Below are 11,765 nucleotides of genomic sequence, written 5' to 3' on the forward strand. Positions count from 1 at the left end.
GTTGGATTGTGAATGTGAGTGAAAATTGGACTAGATTGTGTTGGGTTGTGTATATGAAAGAAAGAAAAATTAGTTTTTTTTAATAAAAGGTTTGGTTGGGTTGGGTTGGGATACTGGATAATCCTTCTCTCATCAAAATCACCATCCATCGCCCATCGGTAACACTGTGTTCCAGTTCTTTTTTTCCTTTATCCTTCCTTTCTTTCTTACATTTTAGGCCATGGGGTATGGGGCTTGGGTTGGGACGTGGGTTGGGGGAAAACGCCCAAGCCACCATCCCGGGTGGGCTTAGGTTGGGGTGTGGCCCTTGGGGCTTGGCTTTCAAGTCGGGCGTGGGGCGGTATGGCCATGCTAGCTGGCTGCCTCCCATTCGTTCACCCGCCACGTCATAGCGGACATTCAAATTTTGAATTTTAAATTCAAACGGTTTGGGGGAAACCAAACCGCCACCCGGTCACCCAACCACCCCCAATATATTTTAACCCCCAACCCGCTGGTCCCCAATCCCACGCACCCAACCCCACCGGCTACCCACTTCTCTCGAACCCGCTAACCCACTGGTCCCCCCCATCCCACGAACCTAACCCCACTGGTCCCCTCCCGCTATGACATCCTGGACCCATGAAGAAGAAATGGCTCTCGTCACTAGCGTCGTCGACGCTATGAAGGGGTGGCCATAGGGCCAAACAAAATATTGGCCAGAAGTATTCGCAGTCTACCGACATAATGTCGGTAACGATCGCCACAACCTCAACGCGTGCCAACATAAATGGCGCGAGCTACGGCCCAAGCTCGAGCGTTTCAAGGCTTACTACGAAGCCGTTCCGATCGGCGACTTAAGCCACGAGGACCGGGTGGCGGTGGCGAACATAGAGTTTCGAGGCAAGGAGCGAAAGACGTTCGACAAGATCGACCTTTTTGAAATTTATTTAACGCTCTAGGTTTGTTTTTTTGTAATTTTTAGAAATTATGTAATTTTTAAAATTATGTAATTTTTAAAATTTTAATGAAGTTGTAGGTTTTTTTATAAATGTTGTGTGATTTTTTATAATTTTTTTAATATTCTGTTGCCATGCGGTACACCCAACCCACGCCCCGCCATACCCACGGACACGTAACCAGACGGTGGGAGCTCCTATTCCACTCCACATGTCAACAAATGTCCCAACCCAAACGCACCGACAACCTTACCTCCTTTTCTTTTCCCCTGAGTTAAAATAGTTAAAGAGGTATCCTCCGTTTGGGTTTATCGGGTCTATTCTCTCCTCTCTCTACATCACCATCGAGCGGTGATAAGTTCCGTCGACTTGCCAGCTTTTACGGCGTCGGCTTGGCTCATGTCTAGAATCACCCAATAGCAACCCAAAATCAAAATTTTGCTTCAGCCGATTTCTTGAATCACCCAATAGCAACCGATTTTGGAGCAACACACTAGCAACTTTCTTAAATTCACCTAATAAGAGCCGTTGATTTTGGAGCAATACAGAAGTTCAGAACGCTTTCAAATTGGGGCTGCTGCACATCAAACACAGGTGAGTAAAGATCTGATTTACCATGATTTCTTGAATTCAATATAGTTTCTTGATTAATTTGTAATTATGGGTCTTGATTAAATCACATTTAACATTTCTATACTGTGTTTAATTTATGCACACAAGTTGTTCGATGAAATGCCAGAGTTTCTAAAGCCACAATTTTTTTTGAAATTCTTTGTAATCTTTGAATTCTGCGAATTGCTTTGTTGAAGGCTAAGCAGTCAATAGCGGTGCTATAGCGGTTAGCCGACCTCAGGGTGTGTAGCGGTCCAAATAGCGGTGGCCTATAGCGATTATAGCAGTAACGGTGTTTGATTGTGTTAATTCTTAAATTAAATACTTCAAAGTTACTAATAGTATTTGATTTGCAACAGGTTTTTGATAATGGAATGATATTACTATGAATTTTGATATTACTATTAATATTTTTCAAAGATATATATATATATATATATATATATATATATATATATATATATATATATATAAAAATACATACATTATGCATGGTATAAAAATTACCGCTATATCACCACTATACCACCGCTATAACCTATATATCATATAGCGGACCTTGACCGCCTATGTAGCACGGGGACTCCATTTATGTGGCCGTACCCGTCTCGGGTACTTGTCGGGGACGGAAACACCATGGGTACTCGTTGGGGACGTTTCCTAAACGTTCAATGTCGGGGACGTATCTGGTAGAAGTATCCAGCCCGTTTCCATTTATTTTTAGGGTTTTTACCCTTTCAAATTCCACAATCGGCCATTAAATAAATAGACCTGTCATATTCGGCTTCTCTAATCTCTAAACTCTCAAGTCTCATCATCTCTAATTCTCTATCGATTGCCGATCTCTCCCTAGATGAACCGGAATTTGAAAATGATTTGATTATTGATAATTAATTACCTTTGGAAGATGTAGTATTTTTGGAATTTGTTTAATGTATTTTTATTTTTTTATATTTTTTATTGCCGTACCCGTATCTTGGAATTTTGAGTTTTGCCGTTCCTCGTTCCCGTATCGTCCCCGTACCCCGATCCCGTACCCGTTCCAGTGCTACTTAGTTGACCGCTATTCGATTTTGGACTGCTATAACTGCATAGGTTGAAGGGTACAACACTGGTGGGATCTGTGAGTGTGCAGTCAGTGTTTATTCAACCAATTTGTTATCTTTATATGTCATTATTGAATGAACAAATATCCCAACATATGGCCAATAACATTTATATTTACATGCAAAATTGATAAAAGAATAGTAGGGAATTAACATTCAGAAAGAACTAATCCGCAGTTTCTCTAAGTTGTTACATGAGTATAATGTATATGAATGCATAAATGTAGTATAAATCAATCATCAGTAGGTCTTCAATGACACAAATAATAAAAAAAGTTGTGGATTCGCCAGTGAACTTGCTCGATCTTCTCTGCAACATTTCTCAACTCAGCAATGGATTCTTCTATGAAGTCTTTCAATCCAAACAAGCATTTGAAAGAACAGTAAGGATCTTCTCATTTTTTTTTATCATGTCTTCGAAAAAGCTATCAAATTCAATGGTTTTGTTTAGTTAATTGATTGATGGAAGATGATGTTATAACTTTTTATTGTACCTAATGGTTATCAGATTTGTCAGCAACCTAACTGGATCTTCCATGCTTGAGCTTTTCGTACTTTCGGCAATATTTCCTGTACGTTTTCTATACGACGTGTTCTCGATCGAGTAGTTTTCAAACGTTCGTTGATAATTTCAAACGTTTTGTTTTTCAGATGCTTATTCTGCTCCGACATATCATAGGCATCTGCACTATAGGTAATTTACTTACTCTATGTGTTTGATATCAATCAGATGGTATATAATAGTGGAAATACTTTGCATGTATAAGTATTATTGGTAAAAAAGGTTTGCTTTATGTTGAAGCCCCTGGCATTTTCGATATTATATAATGAGTCCGTTATGTTTGCATCTCTAGATCATGTTACTGATGATACTCCGTCAAATAAAAAGGATACTACAACAGTTGCATTAAGAAATCGAAGAGGTTACATCTTCACAATGATAGTAGATTTTCTCTCCATTATTCTTCCATTCACTCTGTTCTGTACCGTAAGTATCTTCTGTCTATTGTAATTCTGTTTAAATCTATATCTAGGGTCAAGTTATTCTACAAAGTCTTCTAATTGTAAGAAGTGTAAGAAGGATTTATAGAGTGACAAGTGTCTAATAACCTAAAACTGAACCCACTACATCACCACCAAAAACCTAAAAAAAACCTAACCCCCCACCCCCAAAAAAACCTAAAAAAAACATAACCCCCTCCCCCTCCCCCCCCCCCCCCCCCCCAGGCAAAAAAAAAAAAAAAAAACAAAAAAAAACTATACCTCACAAAAAAACCCCCAAAAAACCTAAACCCCCCTCCCCCCACCCCCCAAAAACCTAACCCCCCCCCCCCCCTAAAACCTAAAAAAAAACTAAACACCCACACCCACCCCCTCGGCAAAAAAAAAAAAAAAATTTATTTTTTAGGGTGGGTGATGTGTGTGTGTGTGTGTGGGGGGGGGTGAGGGTTTAGGTTTTTGGTGGTGGTGGATGTTTAAGGTTTTTTTTTTTTTTTTTTTGTTTTTTATAGTGGGTTTTTTTGTGTGGTGGGTTTTTTTAGGTTATTGGACACTTGTCACTCTATAAATCCTTCTTACACTTCTTACAATTAGGATCCTTTGTATTTGATCCTAATCCTCTATATCTATACTATATAATAAAAGAAACCAATAAAAGGACACTTGTCATTATTCTAGATCATCTACTATTACTTAATTGTAGATAATTATTATTTAATTTAAATTATTAAATTTAATATATGTTTCAGACATTTAAGAAATTACGGATAAAGTTCCATAAATTATCTTATTGTTTATTTATATTAATTACTAGGTTATTATTCTAGACCATCTACTCTTACTTAATTGTAGATAATTATTATTTAATTTAAATTATTAAATTTAATATTTGTTTCAAACATTTAAGAAATTACGGATAAAGTTCCATAAATTATCTTATTATTTATTTATATTAATTACTAGGTTAGAGATGGTTCAAATGCTTTCATATTTATAAACTTGACAAACAACACAAGTTTTGATCATACATAAAACAAATTTTTGTTCGGATATCAGAAAAGTGTCTTAAAATATTGTTTTATAATGGTTAAATCTTCGTTATTAACTATTTGATCTTTTGTTTACTTAACCCGTGTAATACACGGGGTTATAATCTAGTAGAAAATATATAAGGCCTTGCAGTTCCCTGTAATGTCTTTTTTTTTGCTGAGAAAAATCATATTTATTAACTGTTGGTTCAGGCCCCAATCACACACAAAGAAAATAGAAGAGAGTAAATTACCACTGAAACTTTCTTATTTTATTCAAAAACTGATGGACTCATTAAATAGGCAACAATCACAAGCAAAAAACATAGAAAAGTCAGTAACCACACACCCTAAAACCTGTGATTCTAAAGGAGAACCTTGAGTCCTTGACTCATACAAAACTTAAAAAACACATGCCAAAATGACTCATCTTCTGCTGACTCAGTACTCTCGACTTTGACCCATCCAAACAAAACGGTTAGCTCCAAGACCCATATCCGGATTTGACCCGTACCCATCAAGATTAACCCAACATTAGCTTGGTTTTAAAAAGCGTGAGGTGCTCCAAGGCATTTAGGCCCGGAAGCCGAGGTGCTACACGAGGTGTTGCTCTATGTACAAGCAAAATAAGCTTTATGTGCAACCAAAAGCTGCATCTCTTTCACATACCAACCGTTTAATCAACTAAACCATTCATAATCTCTTCACCCTTTTAGTCATTTTCATATATCAGCCTTATCCAGACTCTTTATTTGACCAATTTTGGCCCACATCTACCGAGGCATTTTTCCAATTAAAACTGTATAAAACCAAGATCATTAGAAAGTATTTGGGCTGTCTTTTTTATTTTATAAACTGTATATGAACTTCATACTCATTGATCAGCAATATGACTAAGTGGAATATGTACTATATATTTTCCTTTGATGGCTCTTTTTTTTTTTTTTCTGTAATCGCAAACATATTTATTGGGTCAGGATCATTTCAGAACCATAAATATTTACAGAACTCGCAGAAATCCTAATAAACAATCTTTTTATTTATATATTTTTATGTTTAGGATAATTTTATCATTTATTATGTGTATTTTTACGATTACATACATGTTAAGAGTAATTTTATCATTTTTTATATGTAATTTTATAATTACACATATGTAAACTAGTTTTTTTACATATATGTAATTAGTTATGACACACATATATAATTTTGGCAATTAAACATATGTAAACTACTTTTAACATGTATGTAATCAAAGAAATACATATAATAGATGATAAAAAGATCCTAAATACAAAAACTTATATATAAAATGATTGTTTATTGGGAGTTCTGCGAGTTCTGTAAATATTTATGGTTCTGAAATGATCCTGGCCCATTTATTTGATATAAAATGAAATAACAGGTTCTAGCAGATTGGACATATATAAATGGAGTTCTTTGTATGGTGGTCCTGCTTTTCTTTGCTGCATCTCAGAGGTAGTTTATGACTAGTAAATTTTTAATCTTACGTTGGATATTATTTTAATTAATTGTGTCTTATTCATGTTTCATATGATTATTCCAGTTACCTTAAACTGTTTTCATCCAGTTGAGCTTTTGAGTGATTATTAATTTATTATTCAACAAAGTCTTGAATATATTTTCTTTGTCATGCAGACATGGATCTTGCTGGGATCAGAAAGAAGGCGTTCATTCTTTGAGTACATACGTATCTTCATATAGGGTTTCTATGGTAACCTCAACTTGATTTGTATTATCTTATTATTAGCTTTAGTGCTCCAAAACATTCTTTGTTTTTATAATAAATATTATTATTTGTGCAGATGCTTATCACATGCATTTGTATTTTGGCCGTTGACTTCAAAATATTTCCTAGAAGATACGCTAAAACCGAGACTTACGGTACTAGTGTGGTAATGTTTTTTTCTTGCCATTTTACATCTATTTTTATTTTGAGTAAAATGCCATTTTCATCCCTGAGGTTTGGTCAGTTTTGCGACTTTAGTCCAAAGGTTTGTTTTTCCGCATCTGGATCCGAAAGTTTTGAAATCCTGCCATTTTCATCCGGCTCGTTAACTCCATCCATTTTTCTCCATCAAGTCAGGGGTATTTCCGTCTTTTTTTGTTAACTTAAAGGGCAATTCGGTCCTTTTCAGGGGTATTTGGTCTTTCTACATACAGTGAAAAAGACCGAATTGCCCTTTAAGTTAGCAAAAAAGACGAAAATACCCCTGACTTAACGGAGAAAAAATGGATGAAGTTAACGAGCCAGGTGAAAATGGCAAGATTTCTCCCTTTTTGGATCCAGATGCGGAAAAACAAACCTTTGGACGAAAGTGGCGAAACTGACCAAACCTCAGGGACGAAAATGACATTTTACTCTTGTATTTATTAAAAAGTTAAGTTATGTTGTTTATTGATTATTAGCCTAGGTAGTAGATATTATGCTAATTTGTTTCTTTATTATTTTGTGGGATCGTCAGATGGATATGGGGGTTGGTGCATTTGTCTTTGCAAATTCCTTCGTTTCCCGTCAAGCTCGGGGTGTTTCAACAATGTGAGTCGGTTTACTTAAACAACACACACTCACACGTGAATATTTGTTTTATTTTCATTAATCGTTTGACTACTTTGTTCGTATCTTAGGGGTTTGAGAAGTGCACTATCCTCTACTAGCCCGTTACTTGTTCTCGGGTTTGCTAGACTCGTTACTACAACTGGAGTTGACTATCAGGTCAACGATCTTCGACCCAACTTCAATATCTTGTAAATATCATACCTTGTTCCTCGCCTAAATGGTTAACACGCTATCTTTATGTTCATAGGTACACGTGGGAGAATATGGTGTTCACTGGAATTTCTTCTTCACACTTGCCGGTGTAGCGGTTCTAACCTCAATCGTTAACGTCTCTCCAAAGTATTGTGGACTTGTAGGTTCATTAGTACTAATAGGTGTGTGATTTCATTAATAGGAGTAAGTTACACAGATGGTCCCTGTAGTTTACCAAAATTTTGGATTTGGTCCCTAGCTTTCCAAAAGTATTCAAATGGTCCCTGTTGTTTGCACTTTGTAACGCATTTAGTCCCTATTTTTTTTCCAAAAGTACATGGATGGTCCCTGTGGTTTGCACTTTGTAACACATTTAGTCCCTATCTTGGACATGCTAAAATCTTTAGATATGTTGGCAGGGGACTAAATTCGTTACAAAGTGCAAACCACAGGGACCATCTATATACATTTGTAAAAAAGTTAGGGATCAAATCCAAAATTTTGGTAAACCATAGCCCATAGGGACCATCTGTGTACTTGACTCTTTGTTTAATTTTATTTTTTGTATGCCTGTAAAATAATCTCTTATTTATTATTATTATATTTTATATTTTTGAATCTTTAGGGTACCAAGTTTGGCTAATGAATGGATTGAACTCTTATCTGCTTTCTGCCGAACGGGGAACCGACATTATTAGTCAAAACAAGGAAGGAATCTACAGCATATTTGGTGAGGTATTTTTTACAAATTTCTTTAATTTTATTATATAATGTTGTGGATTTTTATTAATTAAATTTCTAGAGCCCATAGCAGGCAAATGAACCGGACGTTCAGCGAACAATTCTTGAACCGTTCGGCAGGAAGTTTGTTTGTGTTCGTTATTTTAATTTATGAGCAAACACGAGAACAAGAAATTTTGTTTAGTTAATGAACGAACATGAATAAAGGCCGCGTTCGTTCATTTATGTTCGTAAATTTTCGGTAACATGTTCGGTTATGCTCGATAGTTCATTAGGGTATTTAGTTTATATTTTATTTACATACTTCAAAAATCACAGTAATAAAATATCTAATAAAAAATAGTCGTCATCATCATCATACTTAGTAAATCCCACCAATAGCAAAGCTAAGGTAGGGTTTGAGGAGGGTAAGATGTAGACAGCCATACCTCTACCCCGTTGGAATAGAGAGGCTGCTTCCAGTGAGACCCCTGTCTCCTGGCTCGATAGTAGTTTTGCATCAAGCCTTGGACATAAGGCACATAACACTCAACAATTGAGATTTGAGACAAAGGCCGATTAGTGCATGTACCCCCTTGTCTTTCATCTATCAACGCCACCACATGATGCATGATTAAACGCCCCCGCTTTTAACGTTATTTTCACGAAATTAGTAAAATAACGTTAAAATTAGTGCACTTTCACTTTTGCCTCCCGAGGGCCCACACATATATACATTATATGCGCATACCGCAAATGGGGCGTATAATAAAAAATAGTGTATTGTATATATACATTGTATAATAAAAATTAGTGTGTTGTATATTACATACCTTTTAACTTTTAATATATGTTCGTTTGTGTTCGTGAACGCTTGTTTGTGTTAATGAACGTCGTTTGTGTTCATCTGAGTTTGTTACCTAAAATTAACGAATGAACACGAACACGTTCATTTCTTTTATGAACGAACACAACAGAAAAGCTTGTTCGGTAAGTGTTCATGAACAAACAGTTCGGGAACACATTTATTTCCTTAACAAACGAACACGAACCCTACTCCATAGTTATTTATATATACTTTTTTTATTTTTCTTCAGGGTATTGGGGCCTGCATTTGATCGGTGTTTGGTTGGGCAACAATGTTTTGTTTCGGAAGAACGCTAATATGAGAACTAACGGAACGGCAAGAAAACAAATTTGGATTCTAGTTATATTCTTCTGGTATGATGTATATATTTTTTTATCAAAACATTTTTTTAATTTTTATCAAAATACTTTTTTAGCATTCTTTTAAGTGACCATCTTTCCCCTTATCCTTCCAGGTGTTTGACCTTGATTCTGGACCGTTTCGTAGAAAGACCTTCGCGTAGAATGGTTCAAAGCTCTGTCTTCTTATAATATATCTGTTTAGATTTTTCAAACCATTTAAAGGGGAAATAATTGAAATATATGTTAACTGTTTATTAATTACATTTGCAGTGCAACGTGACATACATTACATTGATATTGGCTACAAACCTACAGGTAATTCTCATTTCTGCTACGGTTATTATCATTGCAATGTGGCTTTTTTAAAATTCATAGTTAAAAGTCATTGTAAATTTGCAGATGTTGGGAGTAATAATGCTTTCAGATTATATCCCGGGTGGTAAATTATCACTATTGGAACAAGCAATCAACCGAAACTTGCTTGCATTTTTCATTGTGGTGAGAAACAAAGACACCTTGATCTAATTTTTCATATTCGAACCTTCAAGGGGTATTTGTGGGCCCCATAAGTTTTCCTAGGGCTGGCATGTCGTGTCAACCCGATCTGCTAAGACACAAACACAATAGGACATGAACCCGAAAATAGGGAAACACGAACATGACACGAAATCTTATCGTGTTAGATTTTACAAACACGAACACGAACACAAACCTGATAATAAATAGGTCACACGAAATGACCTGTTAAGACACGAAATAACTACCAACGTATCATACGACCTGTTAAGACACGAAAAATTACCAATGTATCATACGACTTGTTAGGACACTAACACGACCTGTTAATAAATATATAAACTTTACTTCCAGGTATTTTTTTTATTTAAAATTAGGAGCCCCACATATTTTTTTATTTAAAATTATAAACATGTCATTAACGGGTCTTAATAGGTTAACAAGTATTTAACCTGTTAAGACACGAAATTAAACATGTCTTAACGTGTCGGCCTGTTATAGACACGAATCCCATTAAGGTTAAACATGAAACCTGTTAATTTCGTGTAGGTTCATGTCGTATTAGTGGAATCTCATGGTCACCAAACAATAAGAATCGTATTTGAATTTCAAATTTTGTTCCTCAAAGGTATGCAAAACAAACTAGTAACTTGGTATAAACTTATGCAGGCGAATTTGCTGACCGGATTGGTGAACTTATCCGTCAATACGCTGTTTGTGTCGCCACTTACGGCTCTGATTATTTTGATTGCTTATGGTTTTACCGTATGTGCTGCTGCAGCGTTTGCGGATTATAAAGGTATCAAGTTAAAATTTTGGTAAAATCAGCTTTTGTATTACTTTTTTGGTACATTTAAAGTTATTTAATATGTCTTACCTAGTTATAATCCTGATTTTTCATTGGTTAAACAACCCTCTAATAGTTTATCGGTACATTTTGGACAGCAGTTGTCAGTTGTGTTGTAACTGAACTACTTGTATTAATAACTTGACTTTATAAGACCATGTGTAGTGGTGAAGAAAAATAATGCCCCCATCATGGGGCATTATCCGACACGTGACAGTCCAGTCAGCATGGGGCGTTATTGCAAAAGTGGCGTAGTGGGAATAATGTCTAATAATGCCCCTTCCAATCATTAAACAAAAAAAAAAAAAAAGCAAACTAGTTGTTCATTGGCTAGTCAAACCTTGGACCACTTCCAATCATCAAACCATTGGCCACATGCAATTGCTATTCAGCGTTATAATTAAAACAACAGAATCCATTTTTTGATTTTTTTTTTAAAACGGCCCATGTAATGGGGGGATGGGCGTTTTTAGGCATTTTTTTTTCAATTTTTTTTTAAAAAAATACCGTCCCATTACGGGTGGTCTAAGTAGGAATAACGGATTCTAATAATCTCAACGATTAGCAATTGGCTGGCAACGGTCCCAACTTCAAAAATAACCAGTGGTGGTCCCACTTTTTTCATATATTGTAAATCAATGGACATTTGCTAACATAAAAGGAAAAGGGGACAAAAAGAAATTAAGGTTTTGTTAGTAAAAGTCCATTGGTTTACAATATGTGAAAAAGTGGGACCACCACGGATTATTTTTGAAGTTGGGACCGTTGCCGGCCAATGGCTAATAGTTGAGATTATTAAAATCAATTATTTCTTATAAGTACTACACTCAAAAGTGTACATATTTGTTTCAAATCTAGTGTGTTATGGTGTTAACGGTCCGAATTGGCTGGTTTTGACATAATCTTGGGGCCGAACCGCTAACTAGGGTTTCCGAAAACGGCAAACCAAACCGGCGTTATTGGTTGGTCGGTCGGCCCAATCGTTTTTACCAGTTTGAAGTTTTTAATTTTTTTTCA

At 35.8% G+C, this 11,765-nt stretch overlaps 1 protein-coding gene across 2 annotated transcripts; it reads left to right on the plus strand.

Moving 5' to 3' along the window:
* The first annotated feature begins 1,214 nt into the window (after positions 1-1,214).
* LOC110923103 (uncharacterized protein At4g17910) lies at positions 1,215-10,901 on the plus strand. 2 transcript variants are annotated; one of them, XM_022167285.2, is made up of 17 exons: positions 1,215-1,532; positions 2,884-3,039; positions 3,165-3,228; positions 3,308-3,350; positions 3,511-3,644; positions 6,089-6,162; positions 6,343-6,418; positions 6,510-6,599; positions 7,170-7,243; positions 7,333-7,420; positions 7,512-7,638; positions 8,082-8,186; positions 9,274-9,397; positions 9,499-9,550; positions 9,656-9,700; positions 9,785-9,883; positions 10,571-10,901. In XM_022167285.2, the coding sequence occupies exons 2-17, from the start codon at positions 2,990-2,992 to the stop codon at positions 10,721-10,723; spliced, it is 1,398 nt and encodes a 465-aa protein (XP_022022977.1). In that variant the 5' UTR covers positions 1,215-1,532; positions 2,884-2,989; the 3' UTR covers positions 10,724-10,901. The 2 variants fall into 2 exon arrangements, with proteins under 2 accessions (XP_022022977.1, XP_022022968.1); XM_022167276.2 differs by having other exon boundaries at positions 2,948-3,039.
* The last annotated feature ends 864 nt before the right edge of the window (positions 10,902-11,765 follow it).

This window comes from Helianthus annuus, chromosome 2 (assembly GCF_002127325.2).
Source record: "Helianthus annuus cultivar XRQ/B chromosome 2, HanXRQr2.0-SUNRISE, whole genome shotgun sequence".
NCBI lineage: Eukaryota > Viridiplantae > Streptophyta > Magnoliopsida > Asterales > Asteraceae > Helianthus > Helianthus annuus.